The sequence below is a fragment of the Oryx dammah genome, unplaced genomic scaffold (genome assembly GCF_014754425.2).
Source record: "Oryx dammah isolate SB20612 unplaced genomic scaffold, SCBI_Odam_1.1 HiC_scaffold_15, whole genome shotgun sequence".
NCBI lineage: Eukaryota > Metazoa > Chordata > Mammalia > Artiodactyla > Bovidae > Oryx > Oryx dammah.
The window spans coordinates 44,321,828-44,348,790 of NW_024070199.1; the positions used below are offsets into that span (position 1 = coordinate 44,321,828).

The window sequence follows — 26,963 nt, forward strand, 5'->3', positions numbered from 1 at the left end:
GTCAGAACAGTGAATGCTTAGCCCAAAGGTCAAGACCCGCTGCCTGCTGGTGTCGGCAGAAAGCTAGGGGCACTGACCGGCAGCCCCTTGGAACTGGGGCTAGGAGGGCCAGGAAATGTTCAGTGAGCAGGTTTGAGGTTGGAAACCAGGGACGTGTCTGTGAGCACCAGTGTGCGGGCTCTGGGGTGACATGGAGAGGCTCCTCGTTTTGGGTAAGCACAGGAAGTCCTTCGGTGGGCTCTGCCATGTTGATTTGGGACGTGGGCCACCCATCCTGCTTCCGCACACGATCCCACAGCTAACCTCTAAACCAGGGGTGGCACTCTGCAGCCTGTGGGTCCCTGTCATCCTGGCTGCCTTTGCCCTGCAGCTGGCTGACCGGGAGTCACAACCAGTGGCCTGGCCTGTGAAGCCAAAATTATTTACTTTCTCATTTTTTATGGAAAAAGTTGGCTGACCCTGCTCTCAACTATGACTATTTTAAAAACACCTAATCCTTGAGATGGAGGAGAAAAAAACCATGATTTGCCTTCAGGGGTAGGGGTGAGGAGCAGAGCGCTCTTTGCCATTTCCTCTTAGAGGTCAGCCACTCTCCCAGGCACCTAACCATTGTCCAGAGATTGGGCACAGGAGGTTGATGGAATTGAAATATTCAAGGTTCCTGGGGTTCACCACCTTTACTACGTTAATTTCCACGTGTATTAGTTTACTGCAGCTGCTCTAACAAGTGACCACAAACTGGGTGACTTAGAGCAACAGAAATGTGTTCTTTCCCAGTTCTGGAGGCCGGGAGTTCAAAGTTGAGGTGCCTCCAAGGCTGTGTTCTCTGTGGAGGCTGGGAATGAGGGGGCTGAGGGGGTGGGGACCAGGGGGATGACAAGGACGGCTCGTGGCTACAGGTGTCCTGTGGCTGCATCATTGCAGCCTCTGCCATCACATGGCCTTCTCCCATCTTTACCTCTTGCCTGCTTGCATGCTCAGTCGCTTCAGTTGTGTCTGACTCTTTGCGACCCCAAGGACCGTAGCCCACCAGGCTCCTCTGTCCATGGGACTCTCCAGGCGAGAATACTGGAGTAGTTGCCATGCCCTTCTCCGAGGGACCTTCCCGACCCAGGGATTGAACCTGCATCTCTTATGTCTCCTGCACTGGCGGGCAGGTTCTTTACCACTAGCACCACCTGGGCAGCCCTCACCTCTTACGTGCTCTCTTATAAGGATACTTAGTAGATTTAATGCCCCCCCAGATAATTCAGAATTAGACCCCATCTCAAGATCTTTAACGTAATCACATTGTTTGCAGAGATCCTTTTCCCCAGTAAAGGTCACATTCTCAGATTCCAGGCATTAGGATGTGGACATATCTTTTGGGGGGCCCACCACTAGCCCACTACACCATGAGAGACACACAGGCGGGCAGTGTAGCATGATGGTTGTGGGCACGGTGGGAGCTGGTGCGGAAGGCTGGGGTGTGATGTCAGGAAAGTTCTAGATGTGCTTTTGGCCTCCGCTTCCTCATTGGCAAAATGCAGTGTCCACAGAAACAGACTCGCCTGGCTGCCCTAGGAATGAAGTGAGAGGCTTGACTGCACTTCTGTAGGAGTGCCAGGTCTTGCCTGGCCCTCACCGCCTCCCTCCTCTAGGCTGAAGTCCTGAGACTGGAGACCGACCCCCTCCTTCTTTTCTCTCCACAGCAGCCCATCCTTGTGCCCGCGACAATGGAGGCTGTTCTCACATCTGCGTCGCCAAGGGCGATGGGACGCCGCGATGCTCATGCCCGGTCCACCTCGTGCTCCTGCAGAACCTGCTGACTTGTGGTGGTAGGTGTGAGCTTGGCACTTTCTGTTGGGACACTGAACAGGGACCTGGTTCTCTGCCTGCCAGGTTGTTGCCTGGCATTTTAAAAAAATCCATAGTCCCTGTGGCACCCAGGGTTCAAGCCAGACTGTCTTATTTGTCTTCTTTTGTAACACATGCATTTCAAGGCTTTGAATTTCCCTCTAAGCACTGCTTTAGCTGCATCCCACAAATTTTGATGTTGGATGGTATCACCGACTCAATGGACATGGGTTTGAGCAAGCTCCAGGAATTGGTGATGGACAGGGAAGCCCTGCTTGCTGCAGTCTGTGGGGTCACAAAGAGTGGGACATGACTGAGCGACTGAACTGAACAAATTTTGATAAATGAAATTGATAAATGATAATTTTTGATAACTGAAAATTGTATTTTCATTTTCAGTTAGTTCAAATATTTTTAAATTGTTCTCAGTAATTCTTTGGCCCTGGTGTCATTTACAAGTGTGTTGTATAATTTCCAAATAGTTGGGAATTTTCTAGCTATTTTTCTGTTCCTGATTTCCAGTTTAATGCTATTGTGGTCTAAGTGTACACATATGATTTCTATCCTTTTAACTTTGTTCAGATATGTTTTCTTCCCCAGCATGTGGCCTGTCCTTGGTAAATACTCCTTATGAGCTTGAGAAGCTATGTCATCTGCTGTTGTTGGGTGGAGTGTTTCTCTAAATGTCGGTTAGATGCAGTTGAGGGATAGTGCTGTTTAGGTTGTCTGTATCCTTCCTTACTGCTTGTGCTGTCAGTTACTGATTGAGGCGCTGAAATCCCCAAAAGTGAATTTGTCTAATTTTTTTAGTAGTTCTGTCTTTTTCCCTCCTTCTACCCTTGACCCTCTTCTTTCCAAAGGCTGCATGGGGAGTGGTTAAGAATGTAAGCTTTAGGGTCAGTCAGACCTGGGTTCTAATACCAGCTTTGCCACTTCCCAGCTGAGTGACCCTGGGCTGCTCACTTACCTCTCTTATCCTCTACTTCCTTTTCTATGAAACAGAGAAACTGAGAGCATTTATCTGACGGGTTGTTATTAGTCACCGAGTGCTTTGCATGGTCCCTGACACATGGCACACGGGAATGCCAGCTGCCACTAGTCGTGAGGATGGCAGGAGTAACCGACTGAACTGTCATTGTTACCGTGATGAAACTCAGTTCCCAGGCTTCCTCTCCTCTTCCTGCAGGTCCTCCAGGTGACCTTGGGTGTGTTGTTCCTGTGCTCCTTTCCTCTCCTGTCCTCTGAGCTCCAGGGGGTCGGTCTTTGCCCTGCTCCTTACTTCTCACCCTCACCCGCATCATCCCCATGCCTTGTCCCACACATGGCCCATTTCAGGGAGCAGGACCACAGGCCTGTCTCTCTGGAGCTTTCTCCTGCCCCACCTCATCACTGTAAACCCCGGAGACCCTGGCCAAGAAGAGGGGGGCCCTTTGATGACTGTCCGCTGGTGGGGACACCTCAGCTCTCCTGAGCTTCCTGGTGGCCTTTCTCTGAGTTCCAGCCCCAGGGCCCACATGACTTTGTGGCCTGAGAGTGGCTTTGCAGCTCGCACAGACATCCAGACTGCCCTGGAAGAGACAGGGCCTGGGGAGAGAGCTGCACCAAGCGCCCAGCTCCCCCTGGGACCCCAGCCCTGGGATTCCCCATGGGAGGACGCCCTCTCTCACCCTTCCTCAGGGCCTAAAAGGCTTGTGTTCACTGTGTCCCCATCTCCATTCTTCCCTGGTCTCTTCTCTGGGGGCTCTCAGAAGGTCAGGGGCTCACGGAGGTCCCCAGGAGGTGCCATGGAGCCTCGTGCCTCATGCAGTGACCCAGACGGGCAGGGCGTGGCCCACGATGCCAGGGTGTGCTCCGCAGCGCCCCTGCTGTGCGAGCCCAGCCCAGCCGGACGCTCGCGCACACGCACGTACTCACCCTCGCACGTACACACGCACATGCTTGCCCGGCTCTGTTACTTCCAGGAGGAAGCGGTGACCCAGGCAGGCTGCTTCTGTTTTAGGGACGAAGAAACGGAGGCCCTGGGAGGTTGAAGGTTCCTCAGGTTGCCCAGCTGCTGAGAAGAGCCTGGGTTCAACCTCACGTCCGTGCACACATGGACACATACTCACACCCCGGCCCCTCACGTCCTGGCTCTCCAGCAACATCTGCCAGGACTAGGGCCCTTCGGGAAATCAGAGCCTGCCCCACCGGGACCCTCTTCCTCCTGGCTGGGCTGTGGGGGCGGGCGGGCAGTGGAAACAGCAGTCAAAGGCACAGGGCCTTTGGTTGGAGTTCAGGAGTGGGGCTTGGGCCACTGTCCACGCACAGCTTTCCGTGGCCAGCATCCCTGTGTTCCTTGGCAGCTCACTGCGCACACATCCGTTGTCCCGTGAGTGTCCGCTGTGGCCGAACCCAGTGGGAACAGCGGGGATGTGTTCATTTTTGCTCACAACTCTTCCCCCATCTCCCATCCCCGTTCAGTCCAGTGTGGACCCCGCAGTTATGGGGGAGGAACGTGGATTCGAAATGTTGACAGTCTTAGTACATCATGAAATCAATGCTTTTGTGAAGTTGATGTCTTTTAAAGTTTTTTTTGGGGGGGCATGCTCTGTGGCTTATGCATCTTAGTTCCCCCCTGGGGGATCGAACCTTGGCTATAGCAGTGGAAGGGCCCAAGTCCTAACTGCTGGACGACCAGGGAACTCCCAATACCTTTTTCCTTAATCAGATTTTATGGATGTTGATGACTGTTCTTAAACTTGAAATGGAGTTTGGGCTGATTTCTGGGCCTCCAGTTTTCTGTGACTTTCCAGCAGAGGAGGGAGAGATGATGCAGGACCCTGGGGAAGGGGCTCCTGAGTGCCTCTGCTGGCGCCCTGGCATTCATCATGCCCGTCTGTGTCCAGGCCTCCAGGACAGTGCCCCTCCCTGAGCAATACTGTCCACGCTTGGCCTGCAGTAGAGAAGTGGATCCCGAGGGGGTTGACTTACCATGGCCACTGGCAGGAGGTGGCCCCAGATCTCCTGTCCTTCACCCTCTCAGCTCATCACCCTTCCATGACTCCCTCCACCAGGGAACCTTCAGACCCCCTCCCCATTGACTCTGCTCCCCCTCCGGTACCCTTACCACCTGCCTTTCCTCAGCCCACCCCTCAGTGAAGGGCCTGGGTCCTCCACCAGCCCCCACCAGCATGCCCGTGGGCTCTCTTGGCACTCACAGTGTTCTAGCCCCATTGCCCCAAATGTGTAATAGGTGTGGGTGCTGACCACTGGCTTTCTGACCCTTCTACTTCCGGCGGAGGTGCAGGGAACATGCCGGTGTAGCCAGGCCCTGCACACACACCCTGTGCTTTGGGTTGACAGCTTCATGGCCTTCTTGGGACTGGAGGTGGAAAGGCAGACAGGACGCAGGGCAGTGGAGACGAGGTGGATACAGCATATATGAACGGAGCGTATTCTCCGCTTTGAAAGCCGGTCGTGCTTCGCCCAGCTTTTGCCCCAAAGCCGGCGCCCATGATGGTCTTTCTCTGCTCCGCAGAGCCTCCCACGTGCTCCCCCGACCAGTTCGCCTGCGCTACTGGGGAGATCGACTGCATCCCCGGGGCCTGGCGCTGTGACGGATTCCCCGAGTGTGACGACCAGAGCGACGAGGAGGGCTGCCCAGTGTGCTCGGCCTCACAGTTCCCCTGTGCGCGAGGCCAGTGCGTGGACCTGCGGCTGCGCTGTGATGGCGAGGCCGACTGCCAGGACCGCTCGGATGAGGCAGACTGCGATGGTGAGGCCCTGCCCCGCCCTCCCCGCCTGGCCCCGCCCCTTGCCCCGCCCTTCCGGCTCCGCCCCAGTAAGGCTCCGCCCATCCCCTCGGGCACCCCCTTGCCCTCCTGGAGTTTGGGCTTTATCAGGCCGCACCTGAGGAAGGTCACTGTAGAAGCTTTGCCAAGGCTCCTCAGCTTGGGAAGGAAAAAATGTTAGTTTTAGGCCCTCTGAAGGCTCCTGGCGTCTGCCCTACCAGTTTGGCATGAAGGTGGACTATGAGAATCTATCTTGCCTTCCCTCAGTCAAGAATTTTACAGAAATCCAAGACAAATGCATTAGTCAGCTTGCTTTCCATGGTTTACACCCTGGTTAATTCCCATCCCAAAGGCAGTGCTGTCCTCCACCAGCGAGTCTGTGGGTTAATGCTTATTTGTGGATGATTTCTAGCATCCCACTGAACCAGGAGTTACAGAGAGATTTGTCTGGTCAGCCTGGGTCCACTCTGACCAGCAGGATCTTCCTTTAGACCGTGACAGTGAAACAAATGTCTGTGCTCCCTCTGAGTTTTTTCTTTTATAAATGACCTTCTCGGTTGGTTCCTGCCACACACTGTCAGCCCCACGGCCCCGTGTTGATTGCTACTGAGCTAGCTGTTAATAGGTCTTTCTAGCTGCTACCCCCATAGCCACTGGGTCCTGTACTTGGATAACTCAGATTTTATCTCTTCCCTGGCCACTCATGATAAGCAGCCATTCTGTGGAAGATGAAGCCCTGGGGTTCATTCCCCCAAATGTTTCTATAAAGCTGCAGTCGTAAAGTCTTTCCAGCTCACAGACCCTTTGAGAACTTGATGGAGACTAGACCAGGGATTAGCACACTGTGGCCTAAGGGTTAGGCCACCCTATTTTGGTAAATAAAGTTTGGGCTGCATGCTATGTCACCTCAGTCATGTTCGACTCTTTGGGACCTCATGAACTGTAGCCCTCCGTCCATGGGATTCTCCAGGCAAGAATGCTGGAGTGGGTTGCCATGCCCTTCTCCAGGAGATCTTCCCGACCCCGGGATCAAACTCCTGTCTCTTATGTCTCCTGCATTGCAGGCAGATTCTTTACCATCTGAGGCACCAGGGTAAGTTGGTATTCTTTACCAACTTAAGCCACCTAAGTTTTATTGGGACACAGCTTGGCTCATTCATTTACGTATTGTCTGAGGCTGGTGTTGCATGAAAACAGCAGAGTTGAGTAGTTACTGTAGAGACCTATCTGTCTCTTTACAGAAGAGTTTTCTGAGGCCTGCGTTACACTGTTGGCCCCAGCTCGGTCTGGTGGCCAAGATCTCGGCAGGTGGCAGGAGCCCTGATTAGGAACCACTCCCCACCTCCTCCCACTGTAAGAGTTTGTCCTGGTGGAAGGAAGCCCTGGGAGAACAGCAGGCCCTGGTGCAGGCTCTGGGTTCCACCCTCCATTTCAGAAGCTTCCTCTCCTGCTCGGTGACCAGGAGATCTGCCCACTCATTGCACGGACAGGGTTCCTTGTCTCCAGTTTCTATAGTGGGGCGCCTGGGCAGGGATAGGTGGGGAGCGTAGACAGGAAGTACTGGGGGCGGGTGACCGGCGAGCCCCCACACAGCTCCCTTCCTCACGGGGCCGGGGCCCTTTCCAGGTCAGCAGGGAAGCAGTGGCAGCTGCAGTACCTGGCCTTTCTCTTCCCCTTCCCCCGAAAGCCTGAGAGCTGCACCAGTTGCTTGCGTGGCCGGCCTCTGCCTTTCCGGTTGAGCTCTGCCCCCGCTTCCTGACCCCCGGAGCTCTGCAGGCACATCAGCTGTCCCCTGCCCCGCCTGGTTAGGAGCCTGGCTCCTGTGGGCCATCCACTGACCCCATGACCTGGGACAGAGCCTGGGCTCAGAGGCTGTGGGAGGTCTGGTGCTTTGCAAGCCTGACCCATGGTAGGATCCTGGTGAATAATTACCTCCCTGGGTTGTTGAGGTCTCTTCCCTGCCAGCCCATCCCCAGCATTTCACAGGCCTTGAAAGGGGGGTCATCAAGGGGAGGGTGAAGGCTGGTTTGGCCGGGATGGTGCCCCAAGCTGGTCCTCGCAGGGGTCCCTTTGCCTGCTCTGCGTCTGGACCCCAGGCCTCTGCTGCTGGGTCTGGGGTCACGGGGCTGGGTGCACCTGTTGGTGGTCATCTGCTCAGTGCTCCTGGCTGCGTCATGCCCTCCAGCCTCTCTGAACGCAAGGCCCCTCCTTGCAGCCGTCTGCCTGCCCAACCAGTTCCGCTGTGCCAGCGGCCAGTGCGTCCTCATCAAGCAGCAATGTGACTCCTTTCCCGACTGCGTCGACGGCTCCGACGAACTCATGTGCGGTGAGCTGGCCTCCTGCAGAGGGTGGGGGCGGCGGGGTCACCCTGTGCTGGGCTTCTGTTCCAGGACTGTGAGGTCCATAGGGAGGAAATGGTGAGGACCAAAGAGGCTGGGAGTGTCCAGCCTTGGTGGGGGAGTCAGGGAAGCCTTCCTGGAGGTGGAGGCAGCTGGGAGAAGGGAGAGATGGAACTAAGGGGCATTTTAGCTGGGACGGACGCACAGAAGCAGGCCCCTTTGGAGAAGGCAGAGGTGGGCGAGGCTGACTGTGGTGGGCCGGGCCTGAGTGGCAGGCAGAGGCAGCATGTTTCTGCCCAGAGACCTCACTCAGCAGCGTCTGCCAGACAGAATCACCGGATGGAGTAGGGGCTGGGTCCATTCCCTGGCAGCCTGCTGTCTGGCCAAGGAGGAGCAGTGTGTGGCCATGCGCAGAAACACACATGTGCATGCACACGGCACACATACGTACACGCATGTGCTGCACGCCCCTTGAATGACATGGTCTGTATAGTCAGGGGTACCGGAGTACAGAGGATGGGAAATGAAGGCAGTCAGAGAAGACTTCCTGGAGGCAGTGGCTCTTGGGAGGCTGTCGGATTCAGACAGGAAGGGAACTGGATTCCCAGGAAGTGGGGATGTGTCCATGCATCTGGGGATGTGGCGCCTTCGTTCACGGCAGAAGGACCGGGGTTGAGAGCTCTGACTGCAAGATAGAGACGACTTATGAATGGGGAAGAAGGAGGGGTCCCCAGGGGACTCACTGAGCGCTTTTGTACCGTCCCATCAACCCAGGGCAGGCCCCTCAGCTGCCACTTCAGGGGTGAGGTCTGGGGTCAGAGTGCAGCAGTGGGGTTCTGAGCCCTGCTCCTCCGGTGGGCAGGTGTCCATGCTGACCGTGTCTGTCTTCGGCCTCCCCTGTGACTGTGACCCCAGTCATCGGGGTGGTTTTCATCCATAGTCAGGCCTCCTCACTGGAACCAGCAGCCTTCCTCCCTTTCTTTGGGCGGTTTGGCCGGCTGGAGGGGACGGAGTTGATTGTCCCTAGAACCGTTGTGCTGACCTGATGGGGAAGTGAGTGTTCTTTGGACAAGGTTGAGTCTAGAGCCCAGACCGGGAAGCTCCAGGTCAGGGGCGTGAATAGGAAGAGGCTGCTTTGGGGGGGTCGCTGGTGAGGGGCTGGGGACTGTGGGAGAGCTCAGTCCGGCTGAGGAGGGGCAGGAGGCCGCTGTGGGCAGGCTGGAGGGGGCAAGCCCTTCAGGGGTGCTGCCCCAGCCCCCCGGCATCTCCACCAGTGGGCCCTGGGCCGGGGCGGGTACGAGCCCTCCAGGGCACACAGCGCCTGCGCCCCCCCCGCAGGAGGCCCGCTCCATTTGGGTTGACATCCACCGTCTCTCCCTGCCCGGTCTCCGGCAGAAATCACCAAGCTGCCCTCGGACGATGGCCCGGCCCACAGCAGCGCCATCGGGCCGGTCATCGGCATCATCCTGTCGCTCTTCATCATGGGCGGGGTCTACTTCGTGTGCCAGCGCGTGGTGTGCCAGCGCTACGCGGGCGCCAACGGGCCCTTCCCGCACGAATACGTCAGCGGGACCCCCCACGTGCCCCTCAACTTCATCGCCCCCGGCGGCTCCCAGCACGGTCCCTTCACAGGTGAGGAGCCTGAGCCCCGCGAGGGCCCTGGAGGAGGTGGAGAGGGCGGTTGGGGCGGGCCGCGGGGCGAGGGGGTCAGAAATGCTCTTTGGACTTGAGCTGAGCTCGTCTGAGTCGCCCACTAGGGACACCTGTCAGGTGGGGCTTCCTTTCCTGAGCCTGGCTGGGTCTCCTGGGCAGAGGGGCTGGAGAAAGCGTGTCGTGTCCATGGGGCACCCTGGCCCCTGACCAGGCCTCGTCCCCCCCGGCCCCACCCCCCCACCCCACCCCCCGACAGGCATTTCATGTGGCAAGTCCATGATGAGCTCCGTGAGCCTGATGGGCGGCCGGGCTGGGGTGCCCCTCTACGACCGGAACCATGTCACCGGGGCCTCGTCCAGCAGCTCGTCCAGCACCAAGGCTACACTGTATCCGCCGGTGAGTGGAGGCAGGAGGAAGCCCAGCTGGCTCGGGATACGCCCCCCAACCCATGACATCAGGGTTTCTAGAATTACCAGCCAGGCATTCCATCCCTCAGGGTGGTGGGTGCGTTCCGTCCCTCAGGGTGGTGGGTGCGTTCACTCGCCTCCCCGTCCTGACCTGTAGTTTTTTCCTTTCTCTTCTTTTATTGGAGTGGAATTGCTTTACAGTGTTGTGTTCGTTTCTGCTGTTCCACAAAGTGGGTTATCTGTGTGTGTGCATATACTCCCTCCTTCTTGGACCGCCCTCCCACACCCTGGGTTTTCTGTTTAGAAAAGAGCCCTCCCTGATCATTGTGGATAATCCGGAAGTCACGTGACGTCTAAAAAATGGAAGTCGCACCCATAATCCCACCTCCCAGGGCTGCTGTCGGGCGTCCTTGGGTCTGGGTGCCAGTCTTTATTCCGAGGGCCTCCCCCATCCGCAGGGCCTGTCTGGCTGGATGTGAACTTCCCTTCAGTGTCCCCACCAGAAACACCCTGTTTTCCCACCTAAGGCCTTGCTGGTTCCCAGAAATTAGCTGGATTGTTTTCTAAGGACAGGCACTCACGGGGTGACTGTTGCGCTGACTTTTGCTCCCTGGAGCTTCCGGCAGCCCAAGTGGGGTGTGGGCTGGCTCCAGGCCACACCCTAGAAGGAAATGATGGTAGAGGGTGACAGTCTGAAGCCCTTAGTGTCCAGGTCCTGCTGCAGGATCCCGAGGGGGACCTTCTCCTTCATGCTGGCTGGGAAAGCCCCCTATTGCCAGGAGCATGGCCTGGGGTAACCGGGTGAGCCTGATGCATGGACACAAATCTGGGGCTACGTGTCAGGTTCTGACTTTACCTTGTTCTGTGCTTCTTAATTCTTCAAAACCTGACTTCTCTGTGAGGAAATACTCTTCTGAGATGAAGATGGCCCCTTGAACTTTCTCTGGGGGCTCCCAGTGAGCGCCACCCACCAGGACGGGGCCTGCCCGCCCTTCTGAGTGTCCCCCACATGCAGGGTATTGCCCTTCCTTATGCACCTGATCCTGGAAGCGTCTAGGAAGGAGGCAGCAGGGGTTATTATCTCGGGTCCGCAGGATTCGGTCTGAGTCTTCTGGAGGCTAGGGGGCTGGGCTGTTTAGGGGTGGGGGAAGCAAAGAGTCAGCAGAGTGGAGTTGAGGAACCTTCCCCACTGTTCTTGTCCTTCCTGCTGCTATTGTCACCTGACCTTCGGATGGCCCCTGTAGCCAGCTAGAAGCCCCAAGAACCCGTGTGAGACTGAGCTGACTCCAGGACAGCCCCCTGCCCACCCCTCCCACCCCCAAGGTGGACACCAGGATGCTTGCAGCCTCTGGAGAAGCTGGGAGCTGGGGGGGATTGTACTTGGCAGCAAGAGACGACACTGACCACCAGCAGTTTTTACAACGGCTTTACTGAGATATAGTTCACATACCATGCAATCCACCCACTTAAAGTGTCCAATTCCGTGGTTTTTAGTATATTCACAGAGTTGTGCAGTCATCACTGTGGTTAAATTTAGAACATTTCATCATCCCCAAAAGAAACCCTTTGTGGAGCCAGCTGTTTAAAAATTAACTACGTTGCTTTGAATCAGTAATATACGTTCATGGTACAGAATTCAAAGGGCACAGTGAAAAGAGGGCCCAGCCTTTACTGTGACCAGGAATTCATCCCTCCCGAAAGGCACAGCCTGTGCGGAGTTTATTGTCTGTCTTCCCAGAGGAAATCTGTGCATAAGCGAGCATACGAGAGTATGGACTTTATCTTCCCGGCAAAGAGAGTGATTTTTTTTCTTTAATTTTGGAGACAATTGTAGATTTATCTGTAGTTGTAAAATATAATACAGAGCAGTCCCATCTCCCTTTCACCAGTTTTCCGCATTGGTAACATGTAACTATGGTTGTCTTAGCACATGCTTGCTGCTATAACAAAAATACCATGGACTGTGCAGTTTAAACTACACACGTTTATTTCTCACAGTTCTAGAGGCTGGGAAGTTAAAGATCAAGGTTCTGGTTTCTCACTGTTGAAAGCCCAATTCTTAGTTCATAGCGACTGTCTTGTCCGTATATGATAGAAGGCACGAGGGAGCTCTCTGGGGTCTTTTTTTTTTTTCGGCTGTGCCTTGTGGATCTTAGTTCCCTGACCAGTTCCCTGACCAGGAATCGAACCTGCAACCTCCTGCAGTGGAAGCGTGGAGTGTCAACTACCAGGCCACCAGGGAAGCCCCCAGGGTCTCTTTCTTAAGGACACTTATTCCATCCCTGAGGGCTCTACCCTTGTGGCTTAAGCACTCCAGAAGGTCCCACTCTTAAATCATCAGGTTGGAGATTAGGTTTCAGTATATGAATTTGGGGGAGACCCAGACATTAAGTCTACAACAGTAATACGATACCATAACCAGTGCATTGATACAGTTCCCTTTGACTTACATGTGCATTTTTTAAAGACAACTTTTTAAGAATCTGGTTTTATTTGCTTGTTTATTTGGCTGCTCTGGATCTTCGTTATGACACACAGGGTCTTTAGTCACGGCACGCGAACCTTCAGTTGCGGCACGTGTATCTAGATCCCTGATCAGGGATCGAACCTGGGCCCCCTGCATTGGGAGCAGGGGGTCTTAGCCACTGGACCACCAGGGAGGTCCCAAAGACAACTTATTATTTTTGGAGCAATTTTAGATCCACAGCAAGATTGGGAGGAAAGTAGGGAGACTTGTCAAACCCCACTCCGCCCCCACGATCAACCTCCCGCACCAGAGTGGAACACTGGTTACAGTCCACGAGCCTGCACCCAGAGGCCACCGTGTACGTCTTAGTTCACCCTTGGTGGTTTGGATTCTTGGTAGAATTCTGTGGGTTTGGACGAACGTGTAATGAACGACGTGTATCCACCATTAACATCTTGTACAGTGTACTTTTGCGTGTACTTTTTAAAACCCGCACGATAGCATCTGCAGGTAATGGTAGCTCCTCTCAGCCTCACTTTTTTTTTGTGAATGAATTTATCTGTTATAATTGGAGGCTAATTACTTTACAATATTGTCGTGTTTTTTTGCCATACATTGACATGAATCAGCCACGGGTGTACATATGTCCCCCGTCCCAAACCCCCCTCCGGCCTCCCTCCCCATCCCATCCCTCTGGGTTGTTTCAGTGCACCGGCTTTGAGCGCAGTTTCATGCATTGAACTTGGGCTGGTGATCTGTTTCACATCTGGTAATATACGTGTTTCAATGCTGTTCTCTCAAATCATCCCACCCTCGCCCTCCCCCACAGAGGCCAAAAGTCTGTTCTCTATACCTGTGTCTCTTTTGCTGTCTCCCATATAGGGTCGTCGTTACCATCTTTCTAAATTCCATATATATGCGTTAATACACTGCATTGGTGTTTTCCCCTCTGAGTGACTTCACTCTGTATAATAGGCTGCAGTTTCATCCACCTCATTAGAACTGACTCAGCCTCCCTTTCTGCTGCTGAGGCTCAGTGAAGGGCTGGCCTCTACCCAGCACTTCAGAGGAACGCCCTCTCTGTGTGCTACATCACCCCGACTCCAGAAGGGGGCGCTGTCCCCACCCTGTTTCGCAGTGAGGAGGCCGAGGGACCGAGTGGTAACTACCCGACCCCCTCCTCCCCCGGGGGCCGTTCTGCCTGAGCTGACCACTCTGCGCCGGTCTCTCCTGCACCCTGAAGTTTGTTTCCCTTCTCGGGCAGAGCAAGCCCCCTTCTTGGTGACTGGACGGTGCCCTTTGTTGGGGTGTGGCTGGGCCACACCGGTGGGGTGTCTAGTCACCCCAGGATCTTGTTACCCCAACAGCAATGCTCAGAACGCCTGCATTTTCCTCGTTTAGGGGAGACACCAGGAAGATGCCCTGTAGCTAAGGCTGAAGGTCATCTTGACCTTTCTTGGCAAGGGGGTCCTTAAGAGACGACAGTCCCTCTTCCCACCAGCAGAGGGCAACACCAGCATGACTGTTCCTCACTCTCCGCGGGTCCAATTTAGGGTAAAAATGGTATCGTAGTGTAATTTATATTTCACTTATTACAAATGACGTCAAACATCTTTCTGTATGGTTAATAACCTTTGTAGTTTTATTTTCTCAGAAAGGTGTGTTTATGTCCTTTTTCTGTTGGGTTGTTGGTTTTTTTTTGTTTTTTTTTTAATCCATTTGCAAGGGCTCTTTGGTTTCCCAGGTGGCACTAGAGGTAAGGAACTCTACTGCCAGTGCAGGAGACGAAAAAGAGCTGGGTTTGATCCCTGGGTCGGGAAGATCCCCTGGAGTAGGAAATGGCAACCGGCTCCAGGATTCTTGTCTGGAAAAATTCAATGGACAGAGGAGCCTGGTGAGTTCCAGTCCTTGAGGCTGCAAAGAGTCAGACACGACTGAGGGACTGAGCACAGCACAGGGGCTCTTTATGTAGAGGTATAGCTATATTAAGAGAATTAATATATGGGATATGGGTTGAAAATGTTTTTCCTAGCTGTCTGTCTTTCGATTTGGTTTATGTTGTGTTTTGTCCTTTATACCATGAAATTAAGTCTGGAGGGGTGTTGATCATGCCCAGAAAGGCTTTCCCTCCTCATAAAAAAATAGTTTCTTTCCATGTTCTCTTAAAGTTCTCAAGGTTTCATGTTTGTGTTTAAAACTTGCCCTTGGAATGTAATTAGAAGGTCTGAGTGAGTCTGGAGGTACTGACTATTTCTGCGCTGATGGCTTCCAGGCAGCTTTTATGAATTGAGGTCCAATCAGGAGACAGAAACCATATGGTGATTTGACCAGAGAAAGTTCAATACGTTATTAGCAGGGATTGGAATTCCAGGGCGTTGGCTGGTGAGAGGTAAAGAGGACTCTTTAGAACCCAGGAAAAGCAGATTATCTGGGAGAGAGTGACTGGGAAAGAGCCCCCAGCTGCCACGCACCAGAGACAGAGAAGGGGCCGAGGTGCTCACCAATGGAACTTGCTAGAGATCTGCCTACTGCTGTACTGGGAAGACTTCCCCACAACCCTTCCTTGACCTTCACCTCCCCGGCGCCCTGAAGGAGGTAGCTCTGACAGCCAGCAGGGAGGGGATTATGGGCAGGATCCCAGAGCTCCTTGGAGGCAGAAGTGAAGAGGAGCCAGGTCCGGTCAAGTTCAAGGGCAGATGCAGAAAAAGCTCCCCACCCCCAACCTGGGGTGAGGGGCAGGCCCTTTCTGCTGGCGGTGCTCCCTGACTGGTTTCTGCTCCCCTCTTCACCCCAGCTGTACCTTGCCAGCTTTGGGGTCAAATCCTGAGCATCCCGAGGCTGGCTGTTTGGGCTGAAGAGGACCCTTCCCCCAGAATAAGGAGAGGGGTCCATGTGGTTCCTGAAGGGCAGGGGAAGGGCCTGGGCTTTTCCTGTAGGTTATTCACCAAGTGTCAAGACCGCCTTAGGAAGCAAGTCTTTTTAATTTTTTTGTTTCTTTTTTAAAATTTTCTTTCTTTCTTGGCTTCGCTCTGAGGCATGTGGGATCTTGGTTCCCTGATCAGGGATTGAACCCAACACCTCCTGCATTGGAAGCGCAGAGTCCTAACCACTGGACCACCAGGGAAGTCCCTAGCCCCATTTTAGAGATGAAGCTACTGAGGCCTCAGAACGGGAAATCCCTCACCAGGGAGCCTGCTGCAGCTGGGAGGTGCTACAAAGGACTCAATCCACATCTTCCCTGGGAAAGGCTGTGCCCTGTCCACCACCCCAGGGACCTGGGGAAGGTCTGTCCTTCAGGGCACATGCACAGTGATAGCCCTCTGCCTGCTGTGCCCCCTGCAGGGAAGCTGGCAGGAGGTGGGGGCGCGGGGGAGTGCTAACCTGGCCCGTGTCTGGGCCCCTGGGTCCCACGGCCCCTTTTGTGGGGCCAGTAGTGTGCTGCCTGGCTCTGGAGGGTATGTGCTTGGGGGGAAGAGTTGTGTCTACACCACAGTTTGGGGGCAGTGTAGTCCCTTGAGAAAGGGGCACCCTTTCCTGGTTTGTTGAGACGCTGGTCAGGCGGGCAGCTAGGCTGTAGCCCCTCCCTGGTGGGTGGACCCCCCTGCGTCCTCAGGGTTCCCCCAGGAGTGTTTGGAATAAGGAGTGAATTATAGAGATTAGACTTTTGCACCACGTGGAAGGAGATGGGGAAGTAAAAGTCCCAGAGGAACCTCGCCAGGCGCTCTGGGGCCCAGTGACACGCCCAGGCCGGCAGGGACACTTCCCCGATGGTGACCGGCGTGCAGGACCCATCGGGGACCTGAACGCGCTGGCCTGGGGTCACCACTGGTCAGCGGGGCGGCCCCGGCGGCCACCCTGCTCTGCCCCTCCGCGTGCCCACTCGCAGGCCACAGCTGCCGCTTCCCCTCCCAGACCAGGAGGGGTCGTGGGAGGAGGCGAGGCGGGCGGGGGTGGCGGGACCGCGGGCTCCGGGGCGCGTGTGACCTCGCTTGGCCTCCCCACAGATCTTGAACCCGCCGCCGTCCCCCGCCACGGACCCCTCCCTGTACAACGTGGACGTGTTCTACCCTTCCAATATTCCCGCCGCCGCCAGGCCGTACAGGTACGGAGCCCCCGCGGTCCCGCGCCTGGCCCCCTTTCCCGGGAGAGACAGCGGGTAGGGGTCGGCGCAGCGCGGGGCGCGCTGAGGTCAGAAAGCACCCGGAGCCCTCGGGTGGGAGCCTTGGGGGTCTTGGGAAGCCACCGGGGGTCCCCACCGCGGCTGGCCGGTCCCCGAGGGCTCTGCGCTCAGGCGGTGCTTGAATCCGGCTGGGGACCGCGGCGAGGCCGCCACCCCTCGGTGCCTCCCCCGGGAAGGAGCGGGCTTGGCAGGTCCTCGCCGGGGCGATCCTTCCGCCTTCCTCGCGGCGCAGGCCTGCTTCAGGGGACGTCGGGTCCGGCTCCGAGCCAGGCTGGGCGAGCTGAACCTGCTGAGCTTCAACCACCCGGTGGTCTCAGCCCGCAGGGCCCACCCCGCCCCGGCTGATGGAGCACGTGGAGGCTGGGCCCGGCTAGGCTTGTCCTCCCCCCCCCCCCGCCCCCCCGCCTCCCGCGTAGAGAGCCTGGGTCTGGGGGCGCTGCGGGTGGCGCCTCGTGGTCCTAGAGCCGCGGACCCTCGGGGAGCGGCGCCGCCCGCCCTCTGGTGGCCGTTTTGGGGACTCCCGGGCCTGGAAGGGGAGCCGGCAGATTCCGGGAGGCACCGCTCTTGACCGGGTGGTCACGACCCTGGTCAAGAACGTGCAGGGGCTCCCCAGCCTGCCTGCTCCCAGGGCCCCACGTGGGGTGTCCTCCTGCTGCGCCTTCCTCAGCGGCGGGCCCTTTGGAGCCGGCTCCCCCTTCCTGCCCACTGTGAGCCCCACCTCGGGCCCAGGCCACAGGGCGATGTCGCGGGGGTCATCAGGAGACATCCCCGGGATCAAGACGGGACTGGCTGGTCTCCACTATTTACAGTAGTGATACAAGGGGGTATAGCCGTCGAGCACTTACTGGTGTCGGGCACTGTTTCTAGCACATTCCATGCAGAATCTCACTTTAGTCCTCATAAACCGCTTTTGAAACGGACACCGTTTCATCCTTCCCATTTTGTCAAAGAGAAATGGAAGCTCAGACAGGTTAAGTAAGTTTAGTCCCAGGTGGGCTCTGGGGCCTCGTTCTCCATAAAGGTGGCCTTGGTTCGGGGCTGCAGTCCTTGCCAGGGCCCGGACTTGGCAGCCTGCAAGGTAAGTGCAGGCGCGCCCACCTTGGAGGTGGGGCTGTGGAGGCTCAGGGGGCCCAGGGGCAGTTGGATGCGCATGTGGGCCTCTCTGAATGCAGGCTCCCTTTGCCTGTATCCCCTTCAGGCCTTACATCATCCGCGGCGTGGCGCCCCCGACCACGCCCTGCAGCACGGACGTGTGCGACAGTGACTACAGCGCCAGCCGCTGGAAGGCCAGCAAGTACTACCTGGATTTGAACTCGGACTCAGACCCCTACCCGCCTCCGCCCACACCCCACAGCCAGTACCTGTCGGCGGAGGACAGCTGCCCGCCATCGCCCGCCACGGAGAGAAGCTACTTCCACCTCTTCCCGCCCCCGCCGTCCCCCTGCACGGACTCCTCCTGACCTTGGCCGGGCCACCCCGGCCTCTCAGCGCCCCTGTACATAGTTTTAAATATGAACAAAGAAAAAAATATATTTTATGATTTAAAAAAAATATAGTTGGGATTTTAAAAACAGGAGAAATGTGAACAGTGATGGGGTGGGCAGGACAGGGAAAAACTTTGTACAATGGAGAAAATATTTATAAACCTAATTTTTTAAAACATCATTGCCATTCTTTCATGCCCTGTGTGTGGGAGCTGCCTGTCCCCGAGGAGTGAACGGCCCACCCTGGGCAGCTGTCAGAGTCCTGCCCTTATCCTCCTGGGCATCTCACCTTCAGGCTCCCCAGGGAGGGGTGAGACCTCTGGGAAGAGGCCTACGGGGGGGTCAGCTTCGTGGATGCCTGACTCATGCCTGACTTGATGTTTGATTTTATGCTCTGCGATTGCCGTCCTGAAATTCTAGATAATTTTGAAGACTGAGGCCCTGCATTTCATTTGGCATTGGGCTCTGCAGTTTATATACCTGGGCTTTGGGCTATTCCCTGGCTGGTCCCACCTACCGTCTGACCTGTATGTGCCAGCTCAGGACTGCTATTGCTCATCAAGACACCCCCACCCCACCTGGTGATCCAGCGGTTAGGACTCGGCGCTTTTACTGCCAAGGGCCCCGGTCCAATCCCTGGTTGGAAAACTAAGATCCTGCAAGCTGCATGGTGTGGCCAAAAAAAAAAAAAAAAGCGCTGGGGGCCCTGCCATCCATGTTGACCCAGTGGATGGTGCTGCCAAGCCACACTTGCCCAGGTAGGGGAGGGAGATACCAGCCCTCCTCCTCTTCCTGGCCCCCTCCACACCCATCTCTGCAGATGGGCTAAGGACAGCCCACTCCTCACCGAGACAGTCCATACACACTACCTGAGGCCTGCCCTGTGCCCACCCAGGTGGTACTGGAGGAGACACGGGTCAGCCTGGTCCCTCCCCCAGGGGCCCCCAGGCTGCAAGAGTCGTGGTGTGTTGCGAGCAGGCTAGGCTGTTCTGGGGTCGGGTAGGAAGAACCACCTTGGCAGGGTTGGGAGGAAGGAAAAGGCAACAGCCAGGAAGGGCTTGACCCTCGGGGAGGTGGATGGGAGGTCAGGGGAGAATCGGGGCAGTGCTGGTGTGCCCTCCACTGGAGGGTCAAACCACAAAGAGCTGAAAGAAGAAGGCACTCCTGACCCCCAAGGCCTGGAGAGCGGGGTGAGAGCCGACGGAGGGGAGTCTGTTGGGGCCATAGGGCTCCAACGGTGGGCCCAGGGGTCGGAGCTGGGATGGGCCTGGCTTCTTGGGACAGATCTTTTTTTTTTTCAGTTTTTGGCTCTGCTGGGTCTCTGCTGCTGCGAGGGCCTTTCTCTAGCTACAGGGAGTGGGGGCTACTCTCCAGTTGAGATGCACAGGCTTCTCATTGCAGTGGCCTCTCTTGTTGTGGAGCACTGGCTCCAGAGCACAGGCTCAGTAATTGTGGCGCACGGGCTTGGTTGCTCCGCAGCACGTGGAATCTTCCCGGACCAGGGATCGAACCCGTGTCTCCAGCATTGGCAGGTGGATTCTTTACCACTGAGCCACCAGGGAAGCCCTGGGACAGAATTTGAGGAGACTCCCCTGAGCCCTGATTGCCTGGGAGTCCCCTGAGGTCATGGCTCATCAGCCTTGAAGGCGGTAGACACAAGTGGGCTTGCTGGGGACGGGGTGACTGGCTGTTGGTGCAGACGAACCGTGAGAGTGGGCGGCCTGTCCTGAGTCCTGATCAGGGGTGGGGTCCACGCTCAAGGCCCCTTTGAAATTTATTTTTACTTACAGGAAATGGCAACCCACTCCAGTATTCCTGCCTGGAGAATCCCATGGACAAAGGAGCCTGGGGGCTACAGTTCATGGGGTCTCAGAGTCAGGCTTGACTGAAGTGACTTAAGCATGCATGTATTTATTTGACTGTGCTGGGTCTTAGTTGCAGCACGTGGCATCTATTTAATCATTCCCTGATCTGGGATTGAACCCAGGCTCCTCACATTGGGAGTGTGGAGTGTTAGCCATTGGACCAGCGGGAAAGTCCCAAGGCTGCTCTGCAGACCACAGGGGTTGGATCTGCCTCTGCCGGAAAAGCTTCGTCTCTTATCCACACCATCCAGCTGTCCCCGTCTGTCAAGGAAGGGTGCCATCGCCTGCCCCTGGGACTAGAGTAAGGCTTCCATGAGATAAGCCTCGCCCAGTCAGGGCCTGGCAAGCCGCAGGTCCTTGGTCATGGGAGGGTGACATACTTCCTCAAGGTCGCAGCGCTAAGGACCAGCCGCTCCCAGGCCCAGGTTGGATCTCCTGTCCACAGAGCTGCCTGCGGAGGCTCAGGGCTCCTAAGACTCGCCCCGTGCCCTGAGGTGCTCCTTAAAGCACCTGTCTCCATGCAGGCGGGGCTTCCCAGGTGGCGGTAGTGGTAAAGAACCCGCCTGCCAGTGCAGGAGACTTAAGAGATGTGTGCCTGACCTCTGGGTCTGGAAGATACTGTGGAGGAGGGCATGGCAACCCACTCCAGTATTCTCGCCTGGAGAATCTCAGGGATGGGAGCCTGGTGGGCTGCCGTCTATGGGGTCGCAGAGTCGGACACGTCTGAAGTGACTTAGCACGGCAATGCAGGCGGCCAGCGGGGCAGGGGAGAGTGGCTGCCTCATGGGGGAGACCCCCCCTCTCCTCCCTTCCCTCTCCCTTGGGCAGCTAGGGATCTGGTGGGGGGGTCGGGGTGGGGGCAGTGGCTGGGCTGTGTGCATTGACAGAAGGGGGAACCACCCTCTGAGGTCCTCCCCTCCCTCTCCTGCGGGCCCCCGGATAGAGCCATTGCGTGGCCTAGGAGCCCGAGGTTGCCTGCCGCTAGACCCGTTCCTGCCGTGTGAGGTCAGCTGGTGGAGTGGGGTCAACCCTCTGGCCTCCTACCATGCGCCAAGTGAATCTGTCAGCCTTCAGTCAGCAGCTACGGTGTGCAGAGCTCTGCACGCCAGTCCCACGCTTGAGGACCCAGACAGTAGCCAGATGGGACCCTTCCCTTAAAGGTGCTCAAAATTAGTAACAGAGGCAGCTTCCTAAGTTGTGGAAAGCACAATTTTGAGATATCCTGGGGCCTATAGGCAGGAAGGCAGGGAGGGCTTCCTAGAGGAGATGATATCTAATCTGTGTCTTCAGTGAGGGGGTGAAATTAACTGGCTTATTTCATTTAAACTTCACAACAGCCCAGCGAGGTAAATGGTATCCCCGACTTATCGTTGAGGAAACCAAGGCTTGAAAAAGAAGTAAAGACAGAATTTTTTTCATTCATTTCTTGAACTCTTCCTTTATCCAGCAAATGTTACTAACTGGCTCCTGGGTGCTGCTCAATGTGGCCAGAAGGGCGTCCACCTTCCCTTTAAACCCTCTCCCTCTGCACTGTCACCCACTACTTCCCAAGGCTCTGCCATCCCTTCCGGAGCCCTGTGGGGTCTCCCTCAGGTAGTGGGCTCCCTCCCCACCGACCCCATCAGAGGGGATCCATTTGTTCAGCTCAGCCTGCCTCCAACCCCGGGATGGGTGTGGGAGCTCTTCCCTGCCTGGGGTCCAGTGCTGCCTTGGGTCTGCAGCTGCCCTGGGCAGTTGAACAAAAGCCATGTGCCCAAATCTTGGGCACGTCCACATGCTGGGAACCAGGCTGTGGGCAGCAGAGGGGGTTCTGTCCCCGAGAAGCCCGGGTGGTTGCTGAGCTGGGTGGGCCTGGGTCCCGCTTGGCCCCTGCAGTTCTCCTTCTCTGGTGCCTCCAGCACTGGGACCTCCTGGTTGGACCGTACCCTCCGGGAATGCAGCTGGGGTCCCACCAAGCAATCCCCATACTGGCTCCTCTCCTAGATTTCCACTTCTCGGACTCTCCCTCTTCACTCAAAGGCTGTCTTCTCTTTTCTTTCCCGGCAAGCTCAATGGTGACCCTCATTATTAGCGATCCTAGTGGTTCTCCTTTCTACCAAGTCCTTTAATGGGAAGGGAAATACTCAAACCCCGACCCCCCACCCCAACCCAGACTGTATCTTAATGCAGTGAAGAAAAGGAAAAGATACACGTTAAATTTCCATCTGAAAGTGGGCCCACCTTCACATCCCACTAGAGTTCCCTATTTGCCCCCTTTTCTCCAGCCTCAACATGTTGTAGCCCGACCACCCAGCAACCCCCTAGCACTGGCTCGGGGCCTCCCGGGGCATGTCCCCTGCCAGGGCAGCCCCTTTCCACCCCTCGGATCAGTCCTGAGCCCTGGTGACATAACAGAAGGAAAGACAATGTGGATCTTTGTTCTCAGGGCGAGCTCCTTCCATCTCAAGCCTTTTTATCCGGAGCTGGTCTTTTCTGAGTGTATTAAAATGTCCTTTCTTTTTCTTTCTCTTTCAGTTGCCTTGGGTCTTGGTTGCTGCACACGCACTCTCTCCAGTTGCAGTGAGTGGGGGCTGCTCTCTCATTGGCTTCTCACTGCAGTGGCTTCTCTAACACATGCTCTGTGGCTTCTGTGTGCCTCTCTCAGGGCACATGGGCTTTGGCAGTTGCAGTTCACAGGCTCAGTACTTGGGGTGCATAGGCCCAGTCACTCCACAGCACGTGGAATCATCCTGGACCAGAGATCAAACCTATGTCTCCTGCACTGGCAGGCGAATTCCTATCCACTGTGCCACCAGGGAAGTCCGAAATGTCCTTTCTTTCATAAAATCACAGTAATAGCAAATAATATTTTTAAAAAAATCATTACTTGATAGGATTAAAAGATGGCAGCTCTGTTCCCCAAAGTTAAGGAATCATAGCTGGGTGATGGGCACATGTGTGTCACTATACTTTCCTCTCTACAGTTGAGTATGTGTAAAATTTTTCATATAATTTTTCTAAAAGTCGAGATGGGTTGAAAATTGAAATATGAAAAATCAAATTACAAAGGGATTAGGGAGAAAAAGGGGGAGGTGGTGATCTGAGAAATCTACAAGTTTTATGATGGTGAGGTCAATGCAGAACTTTGAGGTCACTGTCCTCCATGAAGCCTGTCAATGGCTCCCCATGGTCCCCAGGAGATAGGCTCAACTCAGATGCCGCCTCTTCCAGGAAGTTCTCCCTGACTTCAACTCTTCTAGTTAGGCTAGGAGCTCATCATAAATGGAGACTTTGGGTGCCCACTTATGTTAGGTGAGGGACTGCATTCTTTCATTTAATTATAGTGCATATAGCTCTGTGATCCACCGGAGTCTGGGATGGAGGAGTCTGAAGCAGGTACCAGCAAGTCCTTTGATGATGAATGAGTAAAGGGATTCAGCTATCAGTGGGTGGCTGGACCAACTCCTCCACAAGAGGGCAGTCCCAGCCCTGATTGTCCCCTCCTGCCCACACACTCAGAGGTGTCCCTCTGAGGCACCAACCCGTCAAAAACAACACTGACTTGTGCCAGAAGACCGGGATAGGGACATGCATATGCAAGAAACAGACCAGACTGAATAGGATGAAGGCTTCATGTTGGATTATTTGGAAAGGAAAGACAGGGGATAAATAGGCTTAAGACTTCCTCACCAGATAGAAGGTAACATTGGAAGAAGGAGGTGGTCCCAGCTGCAGAGAAGGGTCACACCAAGGACAATTCTCAGAAAATCCAGTCAATCAGAAAGGTCAGGAGGTCTTTAAAAAGTTTTTTTAATTTTTTTAATTTTTGGCCACCCCGAGCAGCACGTAGGAGGACTTTAGTTCCCTGACCAGGGATTGAACCCACTAACCCTGCATTGGAAGGTGGAGTCTTAACCACTGGACCACCAGGGAACTCTCTAAAAAGAGTTTTTAATGAAATGAACAAGTATTTCCTGAGCATCTATTGAGCTGGTAAAGAATCCTCTTGCAATGTGGGCAACCTGAGTTCGATCCCTGGGTTGGGAAGATCCCCTGGAGAAGAGAACGGCTACCCATTCCAGTATTCTGGCCTGGAGAATTCCATGTATAGTCCAGGGGGTTGCAAAGAGTCAGACATGACTGAGCAACTTTCAGTTCAATTCACTGTGTACTAAGTACTAGGTACTGGGGTGAAAAGATAGTGAAAGTGTTAGTGACTCATCCATGTCTGACTCTTTGCGACCCCATGGACCGTAGCCCACCAGACCCCTCTGTCCATGGACTTCTAGCAAGAAAACTGGAGTGGGTAGCTTTTCCCTTCTCCAGGGGATCTTCTCAACCCAGGGATCAAGCCCACATCTCTGATGTTGCAGGCAGATCATTTACCATCTGAGGCCCCAGGGAAGCCTCCGTGGTATAGCAGCAAAGAAAGGAAAAACTAACCTCATGAAGCTTCTGCTCCAATGGGTCTAGAAACAGAAAGCTGCGTTTTCAGTCCTGCTCAAGAGCATCACATTGTATAGAGCGCTTTTACTGTCCTGGGGTTGCCTGCAGCTGCTCCTGTGCTCCAGGGCAAGCCTCTCTGGCCCAGCACTACTCACAGAGTACAGCCTTGCTGCTCTAAATCCAAACCATCCTTTCTAAAGTATGGGCAGCCCTGAATTTGCCCTCTGTTGCTCTGAAGTTTTTCCTTTGCTTATCCTCCAAAGCTGCCATGAGTCCCTCCCTCCCATTCTTCCCTGCTTCTCCCCCGCCCACCCAGGTTATCTGTATATAGATCCCTCTCCCTAACCCTCTGCATATCTTTTGAACTTGTTGCAGTCTTTTTTGAATCCTAACCACTGAACTGCCAGGGAATTCCCTGGCTTCAATCTTGAAATGAATTCTTCACTAGCTGTAGGGATTTGGGCAAGGCTCCGAGCCTCTCTGAACAGTAGGATCAGGCAAGTAATATCCATCCTTGGTTGCTGCCACCCTAGAGGCCCAATACCCTTCAGGGCATGGACACAGGCGGTGTCACCAATATCTACAATCACTGGTACTTTACAGATAAGATATGGAGGTTTAGCTGTTGTTCAGTTGCTGCAGCAAGCCAGGCTTTCCTGTTCTTCACCATCTCCCAGAGCTTTATCAAACTCATGTCCATTGAGTCAGTGATGCAGTCCAACCATTCTCATCCTCTGTCGTCCCCTTCTTTTCCTGCCCTCAATCTTTCCCAGCATCAGGGTCTTCTCCAATGAGTTGGTTCTTTGCATCGGGTGGCCAAAGTATTGGAGCTTCACCTTCAGCATCAGTCTCTTCCTGGAAACTCAGAGGGGTTAGATTACCCAACTAAGGTCGCTCAGCCAATGTGAGTGTGTAAATTCCTTCCGGGCCTCAGTTAATTAACGGGTAAAATGGGGATGATGATTCACCAGCAGTGAAGTCTTTCTGAGTTGGCTTCCAGCTGCAGGTTCGCCGAAGGGGGGAGCTAGGGGACCGACGGGCATGTCTGCACCGGAGACCCAGCTCCCCAGGCACTATTGTGTGTGTGTTAAGTCTCTTCGGTAGTGCCTAGCCTACCAGGGTTGACCCAGTTCAAGCTGGGCTCTCTTCTCCCTGCCATTTGGCCCGGGGGTGGGGGTGGGGTGCTCAGAGAGTCTGAGTCAGGGAGGTGGAGGGACAGCTGGGGCCGAGGCAAAGGGGTGCAGAGGGAAGCACTGGCAAGGCAGACCCGGGGCCAAGCCCTGTCACTTTTCTCAGGCCCGGACTCTGGGAAGTAGCTGGGGGAAGCCCCACAGTAAAAGCCTGCCTCCGCTCCGTGAGCCGGAGTGATCATCCCTGACCAAGCCAGTGCCCCCAGAGACACCTGTCACAGTCTCCCTGCCCGGAGCCCTCGCCAACCCGCACTGAGCTGCGCAGGTCTGTCCTCCGTGTCCCGTGGGTGGAAATGTCACCTGCTCAGAAACACCACCACCACCGCTCTATGGCCTGCTTTGCTTGTGTTGCTCATGTGGAGTCTGACGTCCGGGACCCTCTGCTCCTGTGTACCCCGGCCGGCGGGGCACAAAGTGCTCACTACATTTGAAGAAGCAACTTCTGCATAAATTCTTCCGCAAGGCAAAAAGGAAGACCACCCCCCGAATCCATCCAGTTTTCCTCCCTAGCAGAGGCTGGTGCACAGATAGGGGCACCTAGCACAACTTGTCCTCACATCTCCTCGTACAAACTCCACCTTTGAGACAAGTGACATTGACTGCCAACTTCCCCGCTCCCTCCCCAACTTTATAAAATTCAGCCGTGGAGAATGCGGGCATCGATCCCGCTACCTCTCACATGCTAAGCGAGCGCTCTACCACTTGAGCTAATTCCCCAACTCCCGGCGAACTTCCGCCACCGAAACACATGGTGGCTCACGTCATCACCGGTTTCCTCCCGGCCCTCCGGCCCGCCTGCCCGCGGGTCTCGCTACCCCATTGGTTCTTGTGCCCCTCCCAGACCTACTGCCATGATTGGCTTGGCTCACTTTAGTTTTAAAAAGCATTGGCCATCAGATTGGTGGCCCCAGCCGTCCGTCAAGAGAAGGCCCTGCTGTTGCTATGGCGTAGTTGGGGGGAACCCAGACAAGGTTTCCCTCGGTTTCTGATTTGTTGGCTCCAGACTCCGGGGTCCTAGAGGTTCCGGATCCATCAAGTCCATGGGAAAAGAATGCGCCCCCTCGCCCTTGACGGACGGTGTCCGCGAGCCAATCGGAGTAGGTTCAACGGGGGCCGCAGGGTGATCCAATAGGCGGCAGGGGGCGGGAGAGGAAGGCCAATGAGCGCGGAGCCGGGGGCGGGGGAAGGGCCGTGATTGGCCGCGAGGCGCTCGGAGGGAGGGCGGGGGGAACTCAAGGCCTGCTTGATACGTCCGCCATTTTGGGCGCTTCGCTGATGGTGTCGGTGAGCGCGTTTCCCGCCTGAGCGCAACTAGCGGCGAGTCGCGGGCACCTCCAGGTAATGAGG

The 26,963-nt window shown here is 55.5% G+C and overlaps 2 protein-coding genes and 1 non-coding gene across 18 annotated transcripts in view; 2 read left to right on the forward strand and 1 right to left on the reverse strand.

Annotated features, from left to right (window-relative positions):
* The window catches only part of LRP5 (LDL receptor related protein 5), an 87,519-nt gene extending 69,211 nt beyond the window's left edge, over positions 1–18,308 (forward strand). The window contains exons 16-22 of the mRNA XM_040255212.1: positions 1,692–1,817; positions 5,354–5,590; positions 7,822–7,932; positions 9,341–9,577; positions 9,855–9,994; positions 16,477–16,574; positions 17,851–18,308. Of these exons, the coding sequence (XP_040111146.1) occupies positions 1,692–1,817; positions 5,354–5,590; positions 7,822–7,932; positions 9,341–9,577; positions 9,855–9,994; positions 16,477–16,574; positions 17,851–18,112 (1,211 nt within the window). The 3' untranslated portion in view covers positions 18,113–18,308. The remainder of the gene's footprint in view (positions 1–1,691; positions 1,818–5,353; positions 5,591–7,821; positions 7,933–9,340; positions 9,578–9,854; positions 9,995–16,476; positions 16,575–17,850) is intronic.
* A 7,952-nt stretch (positions 18,309–26,260) lies between these two features.
* TRNAA-AGC lies at positions 26,261–26,333 on the reverse strand. The gene has a single exon. It is a non-coding gene; the product is annotated as a tRNA-Ala (tRNA).
* Positions 26,334–26,831: 498 nt separating this feature from the next.
* PPP6R3 (protein phosphatase 6 regulatory subunit 3) overlaps positions 26,832–26,963 on the forward strand; it is a 123,408-nt gene continuing 123,276 nt past the window's right edge. For 6 of the 16 annotated variants that reach the window (XM_040255243.1, XM_040255249.1, XM_040255256.1 and 3 more), the window contains exon 1: positions 26,832–26,954. The gene's annotated coding sequence lies outside the window, so the exon portion shown is untranslated. The remainder of the gene's footprint in view (positions 26,955–26,963) is intronic. The other 10 variants (XM_040255242.1, XM_040255246.1, XM_040255248.1 and 7 more) reach the window with 2 other exon arrangements.